The sequence below is a fragment of the Phyllostomus hastatus genome, unplaced genomic scaffold, assembly GCF_019186645.2.
Source record: "Phyllostomus hastatus isolate PE091 unplaced genomic scaffold, TTU_PhHast_1.1 phas_scaffold_501, whole genome shotgun sequence".
Lineage (NCBI taxonomy): Eukaryota > Metazoa > Chordata > Mammalia > Chiroptera > Phyllostomidae > Phyllostomus > Phyllostomus hastatus.
In genome coordinates, this window is record NW_025334033.1 from 36,848,058 (window position 1) to 36,873,195 (window position 25,138).

Here is a 25,138-nt window from a genome sequence, read left to right on the forward strand (position 1 = left end):
AAATTTGATTATTCTGAAGAGCATCTAGCATGTTAGTTTAAAAAGCATATTCTTAAGTCCTATTCCTAAAAGATTATGATTCAGTGGCTCTGAGGTGAAGTCCAGGAATGGACACATTAAGACACATTCCTGGAGAGATCCAAGATCTCTGGTGGCAGAGTAGGTGGAAGCTATACTCACCTCCTCCTTGGACCTAACTGAAATTACTGATAAATGAATTCAATAAAGTAGCAGGATACAAAATAAATACCCAGAAATCAGTTGCATTTTTATACATCAATAATGAACTATCAGAAAGGGAAACTAAAAACAAGACCTGTACTTGGAAAATTATAACACACTGAAGAAGGAAATGGAAGAAGATACAAATAAGTGGAAACATGCACTCTGTTCATGGATAGGAAGAATTAACATCATTAAAATGTCCATACTACCCAAAGCAACCTATAGATCCAACACAATTCCTATCAAGAAAACAATGGCATATTTCACAGAACTAGGACAAATATTCTAAAAATTTATATGGAACCACAGAAGACTTCGAATATTCACAGCAATCTGAAGAAAGAACAAAGGTGGAGGAATCATGCTTCTTGATATCAAACTATACTATAAGGCCATAGTAATCAAAACAGCATGGTGCTGACATAAAAACAGACATACAGATCAGTGAAACAGACTAGAGAGCCCAGAAGTAAACCCACACCTTTATAGTCAATTAGTATTTGACAAAGGAGGCAAAAACATACAATGGGGTAAAGATAGTCTAGTCAATAAATGATGTTAGAAAAATTGGACAGATACATGTAAAAAAGTGAAACTAGGCCACTGTTTACTTTGGGTGTCCAACCTGTGGCCCATGAGCTACATGCAGCCCAGGATGGCTATGAATGTGGCCCAATACAAAATCGTAAATTTCCTTAAAACCCTTTTTTTTGCTCATCAGTTGTCACTAGTGTTTGTATATTTAATGTGTGGCCCAAGATAACTCTTCTTCTTCCAGTATGGCTCAGAGATACGAAAAGGTTGGATACCCTTGGCACCATACACAAGAATAAACTCATAGTGGATTAAAGGCTTAAATCTTAGACTGGAAACCATAAAAATCCTAGAAGAAAACATAGGCAGTAAAATCTCAGACATTTCTTGTAGCAGTATGTTTTCTCATATATCACTTCAGGCAAAGCAACCGAAAGAAAAAGATGAACTATAGTTCATTTAGTTTAGTTTGACATGGGACTATATCAAACTAAAAGTTTTTGTACAGCAAAGGAAATTATCAAGAAAATGAAAGGCAACCCATTGAATGGGAGAACATATTTGCTGAGATACGTGATGAGGTATTAATATCCAGAATTTATAAAGAATTTATAAAACTCAGCGGCAGCCCTTGCTGGTGTGGCTCAGTGGATTGAGTGCTGGTCTCTGAACCAATGGGTTGCTGGTTCGATTCCCAGTCTAGGGCACATGCTGGTTGCTGGCCAGGTCCCCCATAGAGGGCATGTGAGAAGTAACCACACATTGATGTTTCTGTCCCGCTCTACCTCCCTTCCTTTCCCTCTCCAAAAATAAATAAATAAAATAAAATAAAAACCTCAAAAATGAAAAAACAATCTAATTAAAAAATGGGCAAAGGATCTGAATAGACACTTCTCCAAAGAGGACATACAGATGGCTAGACATGAAAATATGCTCAATATCATTAATCGCTAGAGAAATGCAAATTAAAACTACAATGAGATGTCACTTCACACCTATCAGAATGGCTTTTATCAATAAATCTACAAAAAGTACTGGTGAGGATGTGGGGAAAGGGGAATCTTTGTGCGTTGTTGGTGGAAATGTAGATTGGTGCAGCCCTTGTGAAAGCAGTATGGAGTTGCCTCAAAAAATTAGAAATGGATCTGCCTTACAACTGAGTGATTCGGCTTCTGGGAGTTTATCTGAAAAAACCTGGAATACTAATGCAGAAGAATACGTGCACTCCTGTGTTCACGGCAGCATTATTGCCCACATGTCCATCAGTAGGTAAGTAGATGAGATGTCCAGTAGTATTCCATTGTGTAAATGGATATTGTGTAAATGTATATTTACACAATGGAATACTACTGGGAGGTAAAAAGGAAGGAAATCTTACCTTTTGGAACAGCATGGATAGACCTCGAGAGCATTGTGCTAAATGAAATAAGCCAGTCAGAGAAAGATAAGTACCATGATTTCACTCATGTGGAATCTTATGAACAAAATGAACTAACAAACTAAACAGATCCATAGAGAGAGAGCAGGCTGACAGCTGTCGGGGGGTGTGGTTCTGGGGTAGGGATTAAGCAGAAAGGAAAAACTCACGGACAAGGACAACAGTGTGCTGATTGCTAGGGTAGGGGGAGTGTGGTGGAAGGTGGAGGAGGGTGTGTGTGGGGATAAATGGTCATGGAAGACTTGACTTGTGATGGTGAACACACAATGCAGTGTACAGGTGATGTGTTATGGAGTGGTGAACCTGAAACCTATAATTTTGTTAACCAGTGTCACGCCAATAAATTCAGTAAAAAGGAGGAAAAGAAAAGATATTCCTTTGATAGTTATATGGCTCTGGGTTGTACTTTGAGAAGTAGTGCACTAGAGAAGACTTGCTTCCACAGACTAAATACTAACGTTGATTTTCATAGATTTTTAGAACATCAGTTTGAGGGTGACACTGCTGATTCTGCTTATGAGTGTGAATGTGGTCATTCATTTTCTTAATTATAGTGATTTTAGAATTTTTGTAATTATCTTCAGAATTATTCTGAAGGTACACTCAAACAGACTTTTAGTAGTCACAGCCTTTTCAGTTGGCTGTAGGTGGAATTACTGTCTCAGCAACACTAATATAAAATATGTTTCTTTTTGTGGGTTTGTAGTAATGGAAGGTTCCTAATCCAGATACTATTTTCAGGCAGTCTGCTGAACTAAATAAATTGCGCCAGGATTATGCTAGATTGGTGAATGAGCTGACTGAGAAAACCGGAAAACTGCAGCAAGAGGAAGTCCAAAAGAAGAATGCTGAGCAAGCAGTTACTCAGCTGAAGGTGATATATGTCCACCTTTATTTACCATTTCATAAATAATATAAATACTCAATTAAATGATCTAAATGTTTACATAGGTTTTAGAAATGTAGTTTGAGACTTAATGGGACTTCTCTGCCTATATAGAAGTGTGTGCACTAATGTAAGAATTGAATTTTCTTAGATTAAGAATTAAGTTTAAGCCTTATATTAAGGCTTAAGTTTGAAGTTAAAGACTGTTTAAAGATAGGGAAAATGAAATTAGCTGATTGATAGGTGTAAACAGTGGAATTTCATCTTATATGTAGAGGTTAGGGTCCACCTATGTAAGGCAAAGATCATGTAGTTAAAATGATCTTCAACATCACTTATCCATAACTTGGATTTTTTAGTTAAGTTCAGTAAAACCCACTTTTCTTCAGCATTAGAATAGATTTTGATTTTCTTGCCTGAGCATAAGACCAAGGAATGCTCCAATAGCTTTTCCTTGAACCATAGTATACAAAAATCACACACGATTTCCTTAAGACACCAGAATTTATCTTCAGTCACTTGATAAGGGGATAAGCTCATACTGAGAAGAGATGCATAGGTTTGGTGTGGCTGACTGAAAGAGGAATAGATTCATTTCTCGTAAATTTTATAGCATATGTAGCCCTAGTTGGGTAGCTCACTAGGTTGGAGCATCATCCTGTACACCAAAAGGTTGCAGGTTTGATTCTTGGTCAGGGCACATATCATCTAGGTTGTGGGTTAGATCACTGGTTGGGGTGTGTACGAGAGGGATCCAATTGATGTTCCTCACATTGATGTCTGTCTGTCTGTCCGTCTCTCCCTCCCTTCCCCTAGTCTCCCACCCCTCTATAAAGTCAGTTACAAAAACTTCATAGCATATGTACATTGAGTAGAATGATGGATAGAATGGTCATTTCCTCCTTTTACTGGGGACAGAATTTGTTGAGTGTATAGTTTAATTTGTATACATTTCATTTAATTTCCTACCTAGGTATTTGATGCAGGCATACCTTGATACTCGTTACAGAATAGTAGGGATTAAAAGGCCTTTGGGAATAAACAAAATGTAGAAAATAGTGTAGTTTTTGTTTTCTTGGATCCCTGTGGAAGACTGATGTAATGGTCCTTTCTTTCATTTAGTACTTGTTTTGCAGGTGTGTTCACCACTGGCATTTTTAAATATGAAAGTTTGTTCTCTAGATAAGTAGATAACGGCATTAAAGATTAAGGTGTGTTCTGCTATACCTCAAATGATAAATTAAGGGTACCTATTTAAATTTAGCAATAAAGATACCATCCTACCTTTGAAAACCTAATCAGCTGATGGAAGATTAATGGAAAACAGATCATAGCTAAGTGGATCAGGTATATACATAGTAGTAGGTATATTGATCCACCAGCACAAATATTATTTCTGAAATAATTTCCAATCTGTAAACCCTGTATATTGGGGTAGAATGGCTGTGGCTTGTAGTATCTGTGCATGGTATCAGGCTAGGCACATCTGCCTGTCTTATTAGAATGTAGGAGAGTAATTATTGGAATAAGCAGATTTATGATACAACAGTAAAGATAGAGGATACTTTTTAAAAAAATAATTGCAATTCTGTGTTTGTGCTGATTTATCCGTTCTTCAGGTTCAACTGCAAGAAGCTGAGAGAAGGTGGGAAGAAGTCCAGAGTTATATCAGGAAGAGAACAGCAGAACATGAAGCAACACAGCAAGGTAAGGGGAAAGGTATTTATGTAAATTTAGTATGTAATTCCAGGTAATATTTCCTCCCCTTTCCATGGAGAAAGTATAATTTTGCATTTTGGTTACAGCTCAATAAAAATAGTTTTTACATTTTCAGAGTACCTTTTTTTCTTTAATATTTTGTAGGGTTTTAAAAATGAGAACTCGAATAGCTTTGTGTGAAGCATTAAGTTGCAGAGAAATTATAGTCCACAATAGAGTAATGGGAGCCTAGCTGTGCAAGTGCCCTTTCTGTAGTTACTTATTCTCTTGGGTTCCCTGGTCAACTCTTCATTTGTTTTTTGTTTCTAAGGAAGGACTCACCTCTTATATTGTGAAGAGAAAAACAGCAAGTGCGTTGCTATTCCAAGTAGTTGACTTAAAACTACCTACTATTTAAACACTAACTTTTATAATTTACTCTTAATTTGATGACTCCATCTGTGAGATAATGGAGCTTGTATTGTGTGTGTTACTGTGTTTCCACTACTCCCTTTCTCTTATGAAAGAGGCGGTGAGCTAATAAAGTTTTAAACAATAGGGTAGGTCACGTAGAATTTGGCTCTTCAGACCTTTGGTTTCCTCTGTTTTTTGTTTTTTTTTTCCTCCCCTAAGTATTTATTTCCCATTACATACTCAAGATATGGAAGGCCTTTTTCCTTATATGTAAAGTTTATGTTAAGATACATTAGTTTAATTTTAAAGACAGTATTTTATATTTTATCAACAAAGCACACATGAGTTTTTCCAAAAGAATTATAATTACAAACTATATAACTGTGAACAGTAAAACCTCACTCTGACCAGAAGCAGTTACTTTTGCTTTTGGTGTTTTGTGTCATATTTCTAAATATGCATATTATTTGTACTTTCACTGCTATCTTTCAATAGGCATCTGTTAACTTTCTATCACAGAAAATGAGGGCTTAATACCCTCACACTATTCCCCCCTTTTCTCCCCCATACTCCTGATATTGTCATGCATACTTTTTGATTATGTCATTATTCATCATTTATATCATGACTCTACTCAATGCTGAGCCAACATAAAAATTAAAACGGCAATTCTTGAACAATGTTTTTTAAATTTTCTGGAGCTAATTATTGCTTTATGTTTTTAAGTTGCTTGATCTCTTTTTATCATTTAAATTTTTACCTATGGTGAAACTCCCTTTAATGTTTTGCCCTCCCCTAGCCTCTGAACATGTTAGATGCTGGAGGACCTCTTAGTTTTTCCTGCAGATATCCCTCTGGAGTCCACAGTCTTCCTGTTTGAGTGCTCGTTACTTCCTAGGTTTGCTTCATAGCTGTTATCCTCAGACTTCCTTCTGTCTCTCTCTGCTGTTTCCTGGATCCCGTGTCACTGCCATCTTTTTTGCTATCTCCCCTCATTTAATAGCATACTTTTTAGTGGCTTCAAAGAGTATGCCTTGATGTGTATTTGCTGAGACTTTGTATATCTGAAAATGTTTTTCTTTTCAATTTCATGCTTTGACTGGATGGAGAGTTCTGGGTTGGAAATAATCTTCCTCACAGATTTAATTTACAGTGGTCTTGGAAAGAAATATAGTCTTCTGAGTTCTAAACCTGGACATTACTGTTAGTTTAATTTTCAGGAGCTCTTTAATGAATTGTGTTTCATTCTGGTATTAGTGTCTTATGGAAGAAACATCTTTTCTTAAAACATATCTAATATATACACACATTTTCTCCTCTTCCCTCTGTTTACCTCTCTATCCTTGGTGGTAGTCCTCCATGTTCTGTCCCTGTCATTCCCCTTCTCTGTTTCGGACTTGATTGTGTTACCAGGCCAGGAGGCAGCTCTCATAGTGCCTTGTATCTCGATTTCCTGAGTCTTTCTAGGATTCTGGAACACTTCCCTTTCCTTATCTCTGCCAAGTCAGTGATAATCTCTTCATTTTGTCTTAATTTCTTGTGATTTGGAGTTGTATTTGTTTCTGATTGCATAAATACTTTGTGTTCTCTCTCTCTTTTTTCTCTTTCTCCACCTCCCTCTCTTTCTTGTTTCCAGGTTATCATTAAGACGAGAAGCATACAGAAAAGTTTTACTTCATCTTATACAGGATGTTTGTCAACTTTCAGCATCATTCTCTGTTTTCTAGATAGAGTACAAATAATTTATAAGCAAATCACTTAAAGTACTCACTAAACTGTCGTTGGCAAAATAAAGAATACTTTCGAGAAATGGTGTAACAGTTTTAAACATCCACATACTATTCAGTTAACACATTATTAAGTATGTACTGTGTTCCAAGCCTTGGTCCCAGCTCTGCATTCAGAAAAGGCAGTTTCTGATTTCAGAAAGCCGGGACAGGAGCTGAATTAGTACCATGTGGCAGGTACTGTGATTAGAAGTAAGCACAGGCTGTTCAGGGGAGCTATATGCAGGAGGGAGAGAGCAGAGGAGAGATTCAGGAGGGTTTTCTAGAGGAGATAATGCCTATACTAAAGGTGAGTAGCAGTAACCAGGAAAGGAAGAGACCTTTGTAAAATGCAATGCTTTGTTACAGATTTACAGAGTAAATTTGTGGCCAAAGAAAGTGAAGTACAGAGTCTGCATAGTAAGCTCACAGACACCTTGGTATCAAAACAACAACTGGAGCAAAGACTAATGCAGTTAATGGAATCAGAGCAAAAATGGGTGAACAAAGAAGAGTCTCTACAAATACAAGTTCAGGTATCTAATTTTTCTCTTTTAAAAAATAAAGGTGGGCAGTTGTGGGATGTACCTATGTAGAAGAGAGAGGAGACTCTACCTTAATTCTGGAGTGGTGATGAATAATTTAAATTAATCTTTGAGCAGTTGACATGATATAGTATGCTTGAATATGTACTTGAAGCTGTTCTTAACCACAGTTTTAGGCATTTTGTATTGGATTAGGAATAGCACAACACATTCTTATTTTCTACTTTACAAATTAACTCTCCAAAAAGAATGCCTAATTACTGATGTTTTAAAATGATGCTTGACTTCTGGTCAAGATGATAGCATAGGTAAATATGGCTGTCCTCCTTGTACAACCACATCAGAATTGCAACTGAAGTATGCAACAACCATCACTTAGAAATCAAGCTGAATAGAAGTCTGACAATGGCAGAATTAAAGAAACCATATCCATCCAGAGAGGTAGGAGGTTTGGAGACACAGAACTGGCTGGTTCCACACCCATGTATGGTGGATAAAATTTTGGGAGGGATGTCTCAGGAGTGAGGAGTCCTAGTCTCACACCAAACCCCCCAGCTTAGGATTCCAGTGCCAGGAAGAGAAATCCCCATAACTTCTGCCTGCAAAACCCAGCAGGGATTGAGTCGGTGAAAGAAACTTCTGGAGTCCTAAGCAGTTGCTTTTAAAGAACCGACAGAAGGACTTACTCAGATTCACTCCCTCTGAACTCTAGCACTGGGTTAGCAGCTTGAAAAGTACCAGTGGCATACATGGAGGAACCAGAGTGCCTGGCATTAAGGGGGGAGCTCTTTGCCCAAGGAGCCAAAGAACCACCAGGCAGGTGCCATATCTGAGCCTCTATCAACCTGGCTAACACTGTTTGCCCCACCTTGGAGATCCCTTGAGGCTCCCTCCCACTCAATTTATGGGCCCACCCAAGCAGTTAACAGACTTTTCTACATGAATGGCTGGTCTTGGCTCATACTTCACAATTTCCTAAATCCTCTTAAATCCACGGCCATCCGCAGTGAGCCCCCAGCACTTGTACCTCTTGGTGAATGGCCCCAAACTGGCACTAGCAGCAGCAAGCCTAGTTCGGCTTGGCTTCACCTGGGAATCTCCAAGCCCAGCACAAGTAGCACCCATCTCAGATTGCTTTATAGCTCAGGCATGGTGGCCCCAGGCATAACACAGGTAGCGGTGGACCTTGGCCTGTACCACCAGGGAAACCTCAGGGCCAGCACACCCAGTGGACAGTTACAGACCACATCAGAGCACCACCACTCTGCCTGTGCACAGCTAATCCATAGAGGGTGGAGATTTGTGGTCAGGGGTCATAGCCAGTCCTTGAAACTGACTGGCCTGGGTAAATCCCTCCCATTGATCTGCCAACAGATGAAGCTGAGAATCAAATCAGCGATTTGGAATATAAGGAAGCAAAAAGCAAGCAATCAGAATTACAAGAAAAAAAACGAATCAATAAAACAAGGATAGAGTAAGCAGCTTTTGGGACAACTTTAAGTCCAACATTCGCCTCATAGGGGTGCCAGCAGGAGAAGAGAAAGAGCAAGAAATTGGAAATCTACTTGAAAAAATAATGAAAGAAAACTTCCCTAATTTGGTGAAGGAAATAGACATGCAAGTCCAGGAATCACAGAGTCTCAAACAAGATGGCTGTAAAGAGGCCCACTCCAAGACACATCATAATTAAAATCCTAATTGTTAAAGAGAATCTTAAAAGCAGCAAGAGAAAAGCAGTTAGTTACCTACAGAGGAGAGCCCATAAGACTGTCAGCTGATTTCTCAAAAGAAACTGCAGGTTAGAAGGGATTGGCAAGAAATATTCGAAGTCATGAAAAGCAGAGACCTACAGCCAAGATTGCTGTATCCAGCAAAGATATCATTTAGAATTGAAGGGCAGATAAAGAGTTTTACAGACAAGAAAAAAACTAAAGGAGTTCACCATCACAAAACCATTATTATATGAAAGGAACTTATTTAAGAAAAAGATCAAAACTAGGAACAATAAAATGGCAATAAACATTTATCTGTCAACAACTGAATCTAAAAAACAAACTGAGCAAATAAGAACAGAGACAGAATCATGGATATGGAAAATGTTTTGATGGTTGCCACATGGGAGGGATGTGGGAAAGTGGGTGAAAGGGCATTAAAACATGCAAATAGGTAGTTACAGAATAGCCATGTGGATATAAAGTACAGTTATAGGAAATGGAGTAGCCAAAGAACCTATATGCATGGCCCATGGACATAACTGTGGTGTGGGGATTGCCTGAGGGAGTTGGGGGTACTGCGTGGAGGGGGTCAAAGGGGGAAAAATTGGGACAATCATAGTAGAATTATAACATAATTTTCAAAAAAATTACATGATGTCTTTTAGAATCAAAGAATGTCTTTTTAAAGATAAACACATGTATGTACCTTAGTTCATGTGTATTGGTATATTTATTAACAGTACACTTTTTTCCCTCTCCTTTTTGGCTCCTATTTGTGAAAGGATATTTTGGAACAGAATGAAGCTTTGAAAGCTCAAATTCAACAATTCCATTCCCAGATAGCAGCCCAGGTAATGGTGCTTTCTTACTGCTTATCATTACTGATAGCTTCCTAGCTGTGTAAATAATCATCTCAGTGCCTATTGAGTTCTGAGTACTGGACTAGTAATCAGGAGACTAGTCAGTGAATTAACATTGATAATCCTGAGTGCCGAACATTCTGATAATTATATATAGTGCTGAGGGAAAACAATTCAAATCCAGCTAATTGAGAGGTGGGTTAGAGAGTTTTTGTTTGGGAAGAAAAAATGTCCACAATTCTGTCATTAAATAGGAGGAATTGGTCAGATGGTGTCAAGATAGTATTTTATGTGTTAGAAGTGCTCACTAATATTGACTAGCCATAGGGCAAATTTTATATGCCCTCAGGGTGTGACTCTCATGTTACATATGCAAAAGGATCATTTTAAGATTTATGTTTCAGTATAGTAAGTGGGGAAACCTTCCAAAATTTTGCAAGTGGCATTACAAGACCTGTTTTTCTTTGGCAGCATTTTTATGGAACATGATAGGTAGGTAGATATAGGTATAGTCTTTAGAATATAAATAATAGAACATTCTGGAAAAAATTGAAAAGATTCCTGAGTACTTGTTTCCGTAATACACATACTGTGAATTTTAATTCTTCAACTTTATCATTCTAAAAATTGGTTGTAGAAAAAGTATTAGCTTAGGATACAAGTCACCTTTCTGTATAAAAAGTAATTTTAACATTTTAAACTTATATTTTTTAAGCAGGCAAGTTTGAAGTGTCAAAATTTTGAGATAGAAAATATTTTCTTTTCCAATTGCTTTCCTTGTAGAAACTATAGTTTAAAATTAATTGGGGAGAATTATTTAGCATAGGAAAGGATGTTTGTGTGTTTATGGATGTTTATATATATATGTAAATTATCAATTCAAATTGGATCGAAGTCTTAAGGTACTAGTTAAAAGATAGCTCTAGAAAATTTATTGGGAATTCAATACTTACAGGATGTTGTCAGTACCTTTTAAAAAGTAAAAATGAGCATAGATAATGCCAAAATATTTAGTTCTTACCTTAATCATGAATTGTATCATTTCCTTATTGGAAATTGTTAGTTAGGAACAGAAGCACAGAGATGAAAAACAATTGTGGCTGTTTTTCCTGTTTTGTTCCTTTGTTGGTTATTGTGATCACATTTGCCTTCAAAATAATAGCTGCTATTTATTGCACACTCATCATGAGCTAGATGGCTACCTTAAAAATTTTATATACATTAATTTAAGTTTTAATTCTGTTATGATTATTGTACAACTTCTAAACTTTGTCTTATATGCTTTTATTTTGACACCTGTTTTTCTTTCTTAGACCTCTGCTTCAGTTCTAGCAGAAGAATTACATAAAGTGTAAGCCTGCCTTTCTACATTTCTTTTACAATTGCTTAGTCACCATGAACAGATACCTGTTAGATTCAACACTTAGGATTAATTTGGTATTGTATCTTGTTCAGAAAACACTCTCAAGTAGATTTTGAACAACTTTTGCTCCTTGCTACCCCAGTTCCCCCCTAATGATTTATTTCCTGGAAAGGTGTTTTTATGTCTTCCTTGTAAAAAAAGTTGGGGAAATTTTTTTTCATGTGGGCTTGAGCAGTTATGTGGGAAAGGTAATTGTGATTTGAAATCAGTGGAAGTAAATTATTTTTGTGTCTAATAAGTAGTTGTAGGTACTCTGTGTCTTAATTGTATGGTGGTGCCCAAAACAAAGTTCTGGGTGTTTTTTGTATTATGTAATTGAGTTCAAAGGCCTAAAATACAGTTTTGACATTGTCATGTTTGTAGTTTAAAAAAAAATAATCCTTTGATCTCAAGTTTTAAAATAGGGATAGGTATTTTAGGGAGCTGTAGTAATGCATATGAGTCATTCCTAAACAAAGGAGCTGAAAAATGGAATGTACATTTACTGAGAAACTACTAAAGTGAGGATGATTATGTTTAAGGCTTTTTTTAACCCTTTGGTTTGTGATTTGACTTATAAATGTTTATTGAATGTACAAATGTGTTTCTCGTTAAAGGATTGCAGAAAAGGATAAGCAGATAAAGCAGACTGAAGATTCCTTAGCAAATGAACATGATCATTTAACAAGTAAAGAGGAGGAACTTAAGGTATAGTAATTATTATAAATGGCTGCAGTATTTTACAGGCATTGAATTACCCTGATCTTGTAACCAATATACGTGTCTGTGAAGAATGGGAAAATACTCCAGAATTCATTTGAAAAGTGTTTTTCTAAATTACATAATCCTTTTTAGCCATCTAAGAGGAAAAGTTTAAAGGGTTTTTCTCATATAATCTAATTTACAATAATTGGGGAAATATGCTAAACAACGTACTGATGGTTTCTCTTTCTAATTTAAGAAATTGTAATTAGAGACTTTGAGACTTTTGCTTAAATAGAAAAGAGATTTACAACTTCAAAGTCAGTTATATTAAATATTTCTAATTCCATTTTTCCTTCTTGTTCTAGGATATACAAAATATGAATTTTTTATTAAAAGCTGAAGTGCAAAAATTACAGGCCCGGGCAAATGAACAGGTAGATCTTTATTGCTTTTCAGCATTTTCCTCAGGTTTTCAGTTCATTTATACTTATATTTATTATTGGTATTGCAAGCCCTCATTATATTCTGTAGATAGTGAATAAGGGTACTGGCTACTCATGTCCGGCTGCGTGGTGTGTTGTTGAAATCCTCTTCTGTTACACGACTCTCACGACCCACTTAGATCAACATTCGATGCAGTGAATTGACTACTTTTGAGATACCTGAGGAACAATGATAGCACTCTTATTGTGCTGATATGTTTTGGCCTTTTGCCATTTAATTTAAAAGGGATATTTCTTTTTATTAGGATAAAAGTTTGTCACTGAGAAGTACAAAATATTGGACAGCCAAAAATATTACAGCAATATATGATACTGCTTTAACTTTAGTCCACATATATGAAAATGTAACTTTTTAATATGTAAAAATAAGTAAAAGAACAGTTTAGAGTGTTTTCTGAGAAATGATATAATTCTCATCTCATTCTAAACAGGCTGCTGCAGCACATGAACTGGAGAAAATGCAAAAAAGGTGAGTAATGTATTGTCCATGGGGCTGATCTGTGTTTATATCCAATGTAATTACAGAAAATATTTCTGCTTATAGCTGATAGTTGTGCGCATAATTTATGTGAATTTTCTGAATATATGAAGTATTTCAATTGATTTTTTTCCCCCATAGCATTCACGTTAAGGATGATAAAATAAGTTTGCTTGAAGAGCAGCTACAATGTGAAATTTCAAACAAAATGGAAGAATTTAAGGTGTGTGATTAAGCTTGTCAACTCAGCTTTTTTGAAGACCCTTGTAATAGTTTTCAGTTGAAGTGAATCTAGAACTACTGAAGCAGTATTTCTATAGTTCCTTTTGGTGGCTTATACAAATAGTGAATTTTGTACACTTTTTGCCTAGATTATCTTGTCTCTTAAATAGACTTTTGAAACTTGCTTTGCCATAGCCTTTTCTCACAGTTTTCAGTTTCAGTTGGTAGTTTGTGATGGTTTCATCTGCTTCCATTGTTGGTGTGGTGCTAGTTTCTGGTTCATGGTTAGCTAGCTTGAGTGCTTCTGATTGCCAGGATGCATCTCCATATGTAGTATGATTTCCTTTTTTTTTTGCTTTTATTTAATAGGAATCCTGTCAGGGGTGTCTAACCTTTTGGCGTCTATGTGCCACACTGGAAGAAGGAGAATTGTCTTGGGCCACACGTTAACTACATTGTGACATATAATCACAAAAAAAAATCTCATAATGTTTTAACTAAATTTGCAATTTTGTATTGGGCCGTGTTCACAGCCATCCTGAGCTGCATGCAGCCACAGGCTGCGGGTTAGACACCCCTAAGTATTCACTTAATGAAAGCAGGGTTTCCCAAATTCCATTTGCACAAACTGTTCAACTCTTTGAAATACAGGTGAAAACAGTTTCAGCGCCATTTGGGGATAAACCACATGACTGAATTAGGGGGCTCAGTAGAAATTGTGGTTTTAGAGATTATTGGACATGTACTTTACACTAGTAGTCTCGAATGTATTCATTGAAACTGAGAAATGGAGCCGTGTGAGATATTGCATTCTTATGTACATCAGTATGTAATTTACCAATCTCTTTATTAGTACTTAATAACATGGACTTGATTTTTCAAGAACCCATTCAGATGATTGCTTTGTTAACATTTTCTTAATAAAACAGTAATTTGAGATTCTGTCTCCCAGATTTTAAGTGACCAAAACAAAGCATTACAATTAGAAGTTCAGAAGCTACAGACTCTTATTTCTGAACAGGTAAGGCTCTTCATGAGTTACAAAGTAGAATGTCCAATGTATTATAAGGTCTGCTGTTTCTTAAATAGTAACGAACTCATTCATTTTGAGAAATTTTGCTTAAGTATAGATATGTTTTTTAATTGCATTTCTATTGTTCCTGTGCTTATCAAGTAGCTAAATTAAGTAAAATATAATTTTTCTTCCTGAGTGGAAGTTATTGCTGTTATGTTTATCAGCATCGCCCCCCCCTCAAAGAAAGAAAAGTGTAAAAGGATGCATAAATAGAATTTTTAAAGTGATTTTGATATACTTGTCTCTCAGGATAAAAGTCTTTGGACTTGGAACCTGACTTTGTCTGAGGCAGAATGGTTTCTTAAAAAAGAGAATGGATTTGAAACGTAACCCAGCACTTTAAGCAGAGTGACATTGATCAAACTGCTTAACCTTTCTGAAACCTCTTGCTCCAAGTCTTTCACATTTTATTTATATTGTAAACTTGGTAGATTTAAATGGGCAAGTTTATGTGCTTAAGCTAGTGCTTTGCAGATAGCAGATATCTTAAAGCTTAATATCTTTCCCTTAGAATATTTATTTTTTCCATCTCATTTCCAGCCCCTACCACCATAATACTTTTTTCTGTTTATAGTAAACCATCAGAACTCTAGTACCCTGAATAAGCATGGCTACCTGAACTAGAGCCCCAGGCCATATTTAATTTATGCCTTTCTAAGACTTGCCTTCATACTCTTCTTCTGTACAACTCTTCAAATTTCAGGTTTTAAAAATATTCTAAAAATTCTTGACACATTAAAATAGAAGCTTTGCATGTGTTTGTAATACCATTAACTTTTTAGAATGTACTTTTATGAGAAGCTGAAATGTAAGTTATTGCAAACAATAGCTCTCCCTTCATAATGTGTGCTTCCTTTTTTATTTTAAAATTCACATTTATGTAGGTATTGAATAGTATAAGTAGCAGTGCCAAATACTGTGGAAGTATTTTGTTAACATCTGTTTACTTGTCAAGTAATCCACTTATTTTTCTCCCCCCCTTCAGTTGATATTAAGTGCTTTGCTTAATCTTTATTACTTTGTATTTCTTTACCCTTGCAAACTAAAGGTAGTAGGTGAGAAAATTCTGAACAGATGATATTTAGTGCAGGCATATGACTTCATGCCTCTATAATCCTAAAATGGTGTTAAATCTTACTTTAAATCTTAATCTTATCTCACTTTGTTGTGGTATAGTTTATAAGCGATATGATATTTTAATTGTAAGCTCTTTTCTACTTCTTTAACTTAATCTTTATTCTGTTTTGTTTTCCATTACCATTTAGTTCTACTACTTAATTTATCATCCATCTCTGAAGTCTGGTTGTACCTTACAGTCTCTAGTTTCAGTTTAGTTGGCAGCCTTTTAAATTTTGAGTGCTACCTAAATACTGGCTGTCAGGTGCAACATCAATGACTTGGATTAGATTAAACATGATAGGTGCTTTTCTGTTGTGTTAATTCTTACCCAGAAAAGCAGAATGTATTTTTTGTAAGTTGGTTATCAGGGATTCTGGAACACGTATTTTAATATATAAAGTTCATACTTTCTAAAATTAAGTTCATGGAAGATAGAAGCAAATGCCTAGAAATTTCTGTATCCTAAAATTCCACTCGTAGAGGTGCTGGTAACCCCTACTGAATTTTAAAAAACATTTTAACTTTTGTTCTGTACCAAAAATGGTATTCTCCATCATTAGAGAAGAGTAAAACCATTAGCTTTAAATTTTTCTTTTTCCTAAAATTAGGTAATATGATGCCCTAAAACTTGCTATTCTAGTGTCTTATGTAAACTATCACATGTAGCAGTTAATAATAAAAAAATGAATATTTTTAAGCTCCTCTAATTTCTTTCTTAGCCTTTTATTTACTGTGAGGTTTCTGTGTGCTTTTAAATATTGTTAAAATAACATTTAGCATGAGATTGATTTTTTTAATGGATAAGTTTTATGAAGTTTTATAAATAGTAGACAGAACAAAATTTCATAGTCGTTTGGGGGGTTTTTTTGGGGTTTGTTTTTTTTTTTTTGCTTAAAAATTATTTGATAAGAATGGAAACTGACTTTGTGGTACTAAGTTAAGCTCTTTGGTAATTAGATTTTTTCTCTTGTTGTGAAAGCGCTTTTTAAAAAAATTATAATAATCATGTGACTTTTGGTTGTAGTTCTGACTTACCTATCTCATCTTGGCAGACCAAGAACCATCTCTAGGACCTTTTCTCTGGTCATTTTTATTGCTGTGGTAATGAAAGAAAAGATAAAGACTAGTATAATTTTCATTTTTTTCCATTTCTACCTTTCTTTAACCCTTTGCTACCCAGTAGTCAGAATTCCAAGTGACAGTTGAGAGATGAACAGTTCAGTTATGAAGGACTACAGGACAAAAGGACTAAAAAAAGTTTAGTTCTTTTGCCCCATGGATTTATATCCTGGAGGAGGAGATTAAGTTTACTGAAGCAGAAACCAACAGTGATGCCAGGCTGTTGTTTCTTGAGCTGTAGGAAGCAGAAAGGCAGCAAATACCGGGTAAGGCAACCTGTTGATGCACTAAAGGAGAGAAAGCTCCATTTGGGATGTCAGCCTGTGGATAGATGATGCAAATAGATTAGTTTTAGAAATCTCATTTATTCTGAATAAAATAAAACTTTCTAGGGGTGGGGGTTCTTAGGTGTCCGTTTTAGTTTTTGGTTCACGCGCTATTTATTGAGCACCCACTGTGTGCCCAGTGCCTCAGGGACACTCAGCCCCAGCCCTTCCCTCTGGGAGCTCACAGTTCAGCCAGCTGGGCCTAGAGAAGTGGGTAGGACATGGAGTCCTTTTGTTTTTCAGCATCTTGACTTTAGCAAAGGAGCAGCATGGCTTTTTATTCTTTTTTTTTTTAATTTATTTATTTTCAGAGAGAAGGGAGGGAGAAAGAGAAGGTGAGAACCATCGATGTATGGGAGAAACATCACTTGGTTGTGTTTCATATGCCCCCAACCAGAGACCTGGCCCACAGCCCAGGCGTGTGCCCTGACTAGGAATCAAACTGGAGACCTTTTGGTGTGCAGGATGGTGCTCATTCTACTGGGCCACACCAGCCAGGGCAACTTTTTGTTCTTATTCTATTAGATTGTTAAGATTCAGTGATTAAGCCCTGGCTGGTATGGCTCAGTGGATTGAGCGCCAACCTGTGAACCAAAGGGTCACAGGTTCGATTTCCAGTCAGGGCACATGCCTGGGTTGTGGGCCAGATCCCCAGTGGGGGATGTGTGAGAAGCAACCACACATTGATGTTTCCCTCCCTTTCTCTCTCCCCCCCTTTGCCCTCTCTCTAAAAATAAATAAAATCTTTAAAAAAATTTATTGATTAAGATTATTAAGTAATAAAACTATGGGGACAGGAAGTTTTTTCTCTTTGCCCTGCTTTCCTGTTGTGTTTTATTGCAGAAGAATTCATTATTATATAAGATGTAGTTTTGAAAATCTTCTAGGGAGAAAAATTGGGTTGGATTTAAAATAATGTATAAAGTAAAAATATTGGATAGATGCTAAACTGGGTCAGTTTTGTGGTTTGAATACTGAATGAGCAGTTAACCAAGAATACTTGTTAAACTGGGACCTCATTAAAGGAACTGTCACTTTATTAAATATTTACTAATTGAGTATGTTAGGAACTGTGCTGCATGCTGAGGCTACAGAGATGAATGAGACTTGGTTCCAGTCCTCAAGAATATGGTTTAGTGTGGGAATAGATATATATATAGCACAGAACAGTGTGAGGAATAAAATTCTTGAACTGTGTGCATAGGTTAGGAGGAAGACATAATGAATTCTGTTTGAAAGGGAGTGAGGGTGAAAGTGGGCAGAGAAGAGACAGCTAAACCTGATTTTGAAAAATGGCTTTGAATTTGTCAAACAGCTAAGAGGCAATCCAGGCTGAGGGGATATAGTGTTAAATGTCTTGGTAGTATATGAGAAAAGTATATATTGAGAGCATACTATAGAAGTGCAGAGTATGAAGTGTAAGGAGTAGAAAGTCACTAGGGCCTAATCATGAACTTCGTTGTGTAAGGACTATGAACTTGATTTAGTGTGAAAGTATGGCACTGAAGAAGGGTGCTGCAGGAATAAATAAGTGTTTCGTCTAGCATTTCTGGTAGAGTACTACTCTGATGACAATGCAGTGTTTGAATTTATGTAGGGGCATAGTACGTAGGACTCAAAGTAGGATACATCTAAATGGTTAGCCTGGCCTTAATAGTAGTGTCTTTTTTTAAAATTGAGCTTTAATTGACATATTAGTTTCAGGTAGACAGCATAATGATTTGATATTTTTGAATATTGTGAAGTGATCACTATAAGTGTAGTTAGCATCCATCACTATATGTAGTTACAAATTTTGTGTTGTCTTTTATGTGAGATGGTATTCATCAGAAATAAAGATGGGCAAAAACCATCTTCATGAAAGATTTGTTAACTTATTGCATGATTTATTTTTCACAGTTTATAAACCTGATTAAATGTACTCTTGAAAGCTCCTGTCTCCTTTCTGATGGTAGGAAAAATTTTTACTGTTTGGAAATTCTTCTGGTATACCTCACAAAATAATCGTTATGGACTAGAGGCAGGGAGAAGAATTGGGGTGTTGTCTTAGCTGAGATTACTAAAGCTGAGAGCATAACCTAGGGCGTAGAAGAAAAGTGGATGCATTTTAGGATTTGGATTTAAAATGGAAAAAATAATAATGTATGTTAAAAATGGTTGTAATACATTGGAAAAAAATTGAGAAACTAGTAAAATTAGGAGAGAGCAGGTAGGGATGGGTGCCAGACAGTGTTTCAGGAAAAAGACCCTCAACCTGTTTTGTCAGGGTGCTTAGCTGCCTGAAGGCCTAGGGATGCTGAGGGGAAGCCCCGCTTTTGGACACATGATAAATTATGACTGTGGGGACTTGTGTGTGTATGGGAGGATGGCAGGAGGGGCCAGTTGCAGGGATCAACTTACATGTCGTGTTTTAATTCTTTACAAGGAGGATGTGTTCATGTGTTGCATCTGAAATTTATAATCAGTTTTAAATATTGGTCTGGGTGGTGGTCATAACATCTACGTATTTGCCTATACAAATGTACCTTAGTTTTAAAAGTTAAAAAATCTACTTATACAAAGAAAGAACAAAGCATTTCCTGGGCTTCGAGACCTTAGAACTTTTTATTTTTTTTATATTTGAAGAACTGAATTTATTAATGTAAAGGATTTCAGACAAATTCTCTTCTTAAGATTTTCTTTTGTAGTGATTAAAAAATTATTCATAACATACTAGCCCATTTGGTTCTTCATCATTTTCTCCTGTGTAGCTGCTTCTCTTCTGTTTTAAGTTTGGTAAATTCTTTAATTATTAGCAGTCTTCAAATATGGGTCATTTTCCTAAATATTGGATTTATTTAAAACTAAACAATTTTCATAAAATTCTATTTCTAAAGTAGTTTTACCCAATGCAGAGTTGGTAAACTAAACTCTTTTTGGTGATTTTTATTTTAGCCTAATAAAAATGTCGTGGAACAAATGGAAAAATGGTAAGAGTTTATAATTTTTTTTTTATATTTTAACGACTCACTTTTACCAAATTTGAGATAACAGAATTATTAGCTGGATTAATCTAGATTCTTAAAATTCTTTTTGTCCTTCATAATGGACAAGAGTGGCATGCTGTTGAACGATTTGATTTGGGATTGTATTAGGTTTGTGGGTGTCGTGTGTGACAGTTATTGTTTAGGTTAGCATGTAAACATGCATTACTTGAACACATTTTACTTATTGGTAAAGAAGTATCCTTAGACTATAGTCAGTAATCCTCAGAAATGTTTCTAGAATTAAGTATTGTAAGGAATGATGGACACAAGAGTTAGTCCATGTAAAATATTTAAGAATGGTGTTATTCATTTCCCTTATAAAATAGTTCATATGTATGTTTTAAATTTATAATTACAGCATTCAAGAAAAAGATGAGAAGTTGAAGACTGTGGAAGAATTACTCGAAACTGGACTTATTCAGGTGGCCACTAAAGAAGAGGAACTGAATGTAAAGCACTTTTAGATTTGTTTTTCTTGTGAAGGGATTTTACTGTACTTTGTGTAAGATTTTTCCCACAGCTTTTAAGCTGCATATGAGTTACCCACATTTTATGATATTTTTTTCATTAGATTTAAGATTTTATTAGAAATACAAAAATGCATAATTGATTATAGCATTCACTGCTTTAATGATGTAGATACTGTTGTTATGGTTTGTAAAATTTGCTTCCCTACTTCTACCCATGTTCAAATTATAATCAGTGATAACTAGCAGACTTTATAAGTTCATGAAATAGCATTAGAGGCCAGAGAAAGGAGATACTGCAGTTTTCTTTTATGATTATCATTAACTGACTTGAATAGGATAGATAGGGTGCTGGAAGAAATAATTTAAAAAGATGATTTTGAGTTTAGTGTGACAAGTGGTGTGCTTTGTGGTTGTTAAGATTGTGGAAACATAAGTAGAAATATTTGTGGGGATAATTGAATTAAAAATCTATTCAGTTAGCTCTAGAAGTTACAGGATTGTAGACTGGTAGAAGTGAGATTTTTGGGCCTTCCAGAGAGAGAGTTGGCTAAAGGAAAACAAGAAGCTTGTTTATTTTGAAATAGCTATTTTTTCCTCAGAAAATTAAAGTATGTTCTGCTTATGTGTCTTTGAAAAAGGCAATAAGAACAGAAAATTCATCTTTGATGAAAGAAGTTCAAGACTTAAAGGCTAAGCAAAATGATCAGGTAATGATCCTGCAACCATATTCTTTAAAACAGTGAACAAACCTGTTATATTCAAACATAGCAAGAATATATTGTTTTGTCTGTTCCTGCTTTCTGCAAAGTGGAATTTGTCAATTACAGTTTTACTCTGTAAATGATTAGTGACTTGTTTATCAGTAGTAGAGGCAGCAGTTTATTGGATGCTGACTGTATCTCAAGCACTAGGTAGAGTACTCTACATAGGGCGTCATTGCTTCTTATGACTGATAAAAGGTTTTAAGTACACGAATAGAAAGTGAGACTCATTTAAATAATGGTAATTTTTAAAAAAAAGATTTTATTTATTTATTTTTAGAGAGGGAAGGGAGGGAGAAAGAGAGAGAGAGAGAGAGAGAAACATCAATGTCAGGTTGCTGGGGGCCGTGGCCTACAACCCAGATCTGTGGTCTGACTAGGAATCGAACCTGCGACACTTTGGTTAAATAATGGTAATTTAAAACTCATTTAAAATTAGGTAATTTTTTTAAAAAAGATTTTATTTATTTTTAGAGAGGAGAAGACAGAGGGAGAGAAACATCAATGTGTGGTTACCGCCTCTCGAGCGCCCCCTACTGGGGAGCTTGGCTTGCAATGCAGGCATGTTCCCTGACTGGGAATTGAACCATGGACCCTATGGTTTGCAGGCTGGCACTCAATCCACTGAGTCACACAAGAGCAAAAATTATGTAATTTTTTAGTTGAATTTTCTCTTTATCTTGTTAGAATTATTAATTCTATAATTTTAGCATTTATGTGTTTTTTCTTCAGTCTACATTTACCCAAAGTAGCCTTAAAGCTGCTTACTTTGAAAGTGCTTCTCATTTTCATAATTATGACATTAAAATCTGGTAAGAATTAATTCCTGGGTTTACTTTTCCCATTTGGATTTTGGTGTAATGGAAAATTTAAAGATAACGTATTTTCTATTTCTGACCCATTTATATTTTGACCAAATGATTAACTAGGATTACTTTCTATTTCCAGGTCTCTTTTGCATCTCTAGTTGAAGAACTTAAAAAAGTGTAAGTGATGACAATATTAAACTGGTTTTCCTTTTTTGGTCTGTTTTCTTAGTGCTGGTGAATCTTGTTTTATTGTGCAGTTGAAATAGTTGATGTGTGTTAGTTTACCTTTCACTCTAGAATTTTTCATTGATGGAGTAAGCTGTGCTTTTCCCAGTACAATGTGATTGTGAAAAAATTTATTTCCATAATTGATTCCGTTTAATTTCCTAACTTGTGACATTGAATTGTTAATTTTCTGTTTCTGTGGTAGGAACTACTAATTAATAGTCTTTATGGGATAGGGAGATAAGTTCCTTGCTTGTATCTTCTTTCTGAGATGTCTGTAAAGTTTCATGTCATAATTGTGTATAAGTTCTGGCACAGCTTTTGTTGCCCTAAGAGCCAGTATTGTTGAGAGGAGCTTGATTCTCCCTACTGTTCTTTAGGGTACAAGTCTTCTATTCTTTTGTGTACTTTCGAAGCATGTCACCAGCTTCTCCTTGCGTGCATAGGGTTCAGTCACCTGGTAGTTACTGATCATTTCTCATTTAGAAAAAGGTTTAGGTATTTCTACTATGCCTGATATGTTGTTATTTTACTTAAAATGGGGAGAATTCATTTGGTGAGCTTTTTCATGATTCGGTGCTGTTCTTAGTTCTATTCAAGTTTAATACTGCATTTCTTTAAGAATTCATGAGAAAGATGGAAAGATCAAGTCAGTGGAAGAACTTCTGGAAGCTGAACTTCTCAAAGTTGCTAATAAGGAGAAAACTATTCAGGTATTGTGAGAGAGAAAACTGTTGTTTGTTTTTGTTTATCGACTTTAGTGAATACCATTTAATTTCATGTGTTTGTCTGTACATTGCATTTTATGTCAATTTCTGTGTTTCCATTGTCCAATCTTGTCTGTTTTGTCATTGTCAAGGATTTGAAACAGGAAATAGAGGCTCTAAAAGAAGAAATAGGAAATGTCCAGCTTGAAAAGGCTCAACAGGTAAAAATCCCAGAGCCATAGCATGACAGATATGGTAGTGTATGTGTATTTATGAGCTCTTTGGTTTTTTTCTTGTTACTTGGGAAAAGAAACTTTTAGTAGTGTGATGTAAGTATATTGGGTTACTCACTTTTTATTTTTTTGCCTGATTTGAGAAAATGTTCTTGATATTTTAATCACTATGTTTGAACTCTTAAAGATTCTTTTTTAGAAAATTTTCTGTATTGTTTCATTTTAGTTTACCAATTTAAAACACATAACACTTTGGTAAATCTTTTAACATTTTTTTTAACTGCATGGACTGTAATGTTTTGTTATAGAATATGTATTGCTCAATATTTGCCTTTGGGACAAAGTACAGATTTCATTGGAGGATTTCAGAGGTAGGAGTGGTTAGTGGAAATGGGTTTTGGTGAATTTAATCTAATAAGGCTTCATTGAAAAAAGGTGAGATTGCATGGAAGAGATGATTCATTCATTCATCCAACAAATTCATTCAACAACATTGGAGTTCCTTCTACTTGTCAAAGCATTATGTTAGTGATTGAAGATAATGTGCTGAATGAAATGGGGTATTATGATGAAAAGATAAGACTCCTCTAAATACAGATGGAGAGGTGAGGAAAGTCTCCTGAGGAATTGACATCTAAGCCAAGATCTGAAGGGGGACTATAGGGGACGAAAAGTTCTATTATAAACTGTGTGTGATAAGAATAGGAGATTAAAGGGGGGCAATACAGAGTGCTGCTGAGTAGCTGGCCTTGAAGACTCAGAAAAACGAGCTCTGATATGGTAGGGAGGTATGTGGGCAGTTTAATGTTTTAATTTTCACAGTCACAGAAGTATCACATTATTTAGACTCATTATTCATAACTATATTCCTTACCACCACCTGCCCTCCTACCTTACATTTTTAATTTGTTGCTCTTATTGTCATTGGAGTCAAGAAATGACAAAATTAAAACATCTCATTTTGGCATGAATAATTCAGCTAGGATCTTTGTAATTTGGAATGTATTTTAAAGTTTATCATAAAACTTTAATAAGGTAAGTTGAAAGGATTATGAGTTACTTTCTTCTTTGTATTTCAGTTATGTATCACTTCTCAAGTTCAGGAGCTTCAGAACTTGTAAGTACCATTTCTTTTATTTCTCATTAGTATCTTTTTTCAGCAAGTTCAATGCAATTCTAATGAAAGTCATAGCTTCTTTTTGTTTGATTTCAAGTAATATTTTAGGGGATGTCAAATTATAACCTCAAGGTCTTAAGTTTACATTAGGATTTAACCTGTAATTTTTTTTTATGGGAATAAGGATAGAGTGGGAAGTTTTATTTTTCATGATTTAGAATCTGAATATGACTTTAAATTAAGATGATGCTTTTTGCCCATTTTAATGGCCACTGTGAAACTGGCCATATATTTCATACCCAAATCAGGTATAATAAGCTGTCTAAATTTGTATTGACTTAAACAGCTTGGTATGGGGTGAGAGTAGAGTTACCCTAATTTATTTAATATCTGGATCTATAGTGATAGATGGGTTTAATCATTTTATGTTTCTTATTTTGATATTCTAAAATCCTGTATGTCCTTACACTTAAAATATTAACTTTTTAACTTATTTTAATTAGTTTGGGCTATAAATACAACCTAAAATATACTTTGCAGTATATAGTATTTTTGCTTTGTATTGTCCTATAACATTTTCATTGATAGTTCTTTTTAACTTATTATCAGATTAAAAGGAAAGGAAGAGGAGATGAATATCATGAAGACTGTTTTAGAAGAGAAGGAGAAAGATCTAGTCAATAGAGGGAAATGGTTACAGGTGAGAAGATAAAAATAAAAGTAAACAACTTTTTTTCAAAGATTTTATTTATTTATTTTT

At 35.3% G+C, this 25,138-nt stretch overlaps 1 protein-coding gene across 7 annotated transcripts in view; it reads left to right on the forward strand.

Annotated features, from left to right (window-relative positions):
• Positions 1-25,138, forward strand: part of KTN1 (kinectin 1) — a 107,999-nt gene that overhangs the window by 48,896 nt on the left and 33,965 nt on the right. For 5 of the 7 annotated variants that reach the window (XM_045822465.1, XM_045822464.1, XM_045822467.1 and 2 more), the window contains 18 exons: positions 2,939-3,071; positions 4,703-4,790; positions 7,331-7,497; positions 10,004-10,072; positions 11,395-11,432; positions 12,101-12,191; positions 12,554-12,622; positions 13,123-13,160; positions 13,311-13,392; positions 14,344-14,412; positions 19,965-19,999; positions 20,415-20,505; positions 21,165-21,233; positions 22,236-22,273; positions 22,944-23,034; positions 23,181-23,249; positions 24,341-24,378; positions 24,988-25,078. In XM_045822465.1, the coding sequence (XP_045678421.1) occupies positions 2,939-3,071; positions 4,703-4,790; positions 7,331-7,497; positions 10,004-10,072; positions 11,395-11,432; positions 12,101-12,191; positions 12,554-12,622; positions 13,123-13,160; positions 13,311-13,392; positions 14,344-14,412; positions 19,965-19,999; positions 20,415-20,505; positions 21,165-21,233; positions 22,236-22,273; positions 22,944-23,034; positions 23,181-23,249; positions 24,341-24,378; positions 24,988-25,078 (1,366 nt within the window). The remainder of the gene's footprint in view (positions 1-2,938; positions 3,072-4,702; positions 4,791-7,330; positions 7,498-10,003; positions 10,073-11,394; positions 11,433-12,100; positions 12,192-12,553; positions 12,623-13,122; positions 13,161-13,310; positions 13,393-14,343; positions 14,413-19,964; positions 20,000-20,414; positions 20,506-21,164; positions 21,234-22,235; positions 22,274-22,943; positions 23,035-23,180; positions 23,250-24,340; positions 24,379-24,987; positions 25,079-25,138) is intronic. The other 2 variants (XM_045822466.1, XM_045822469.1) reach the window with 1 other exon arrangement.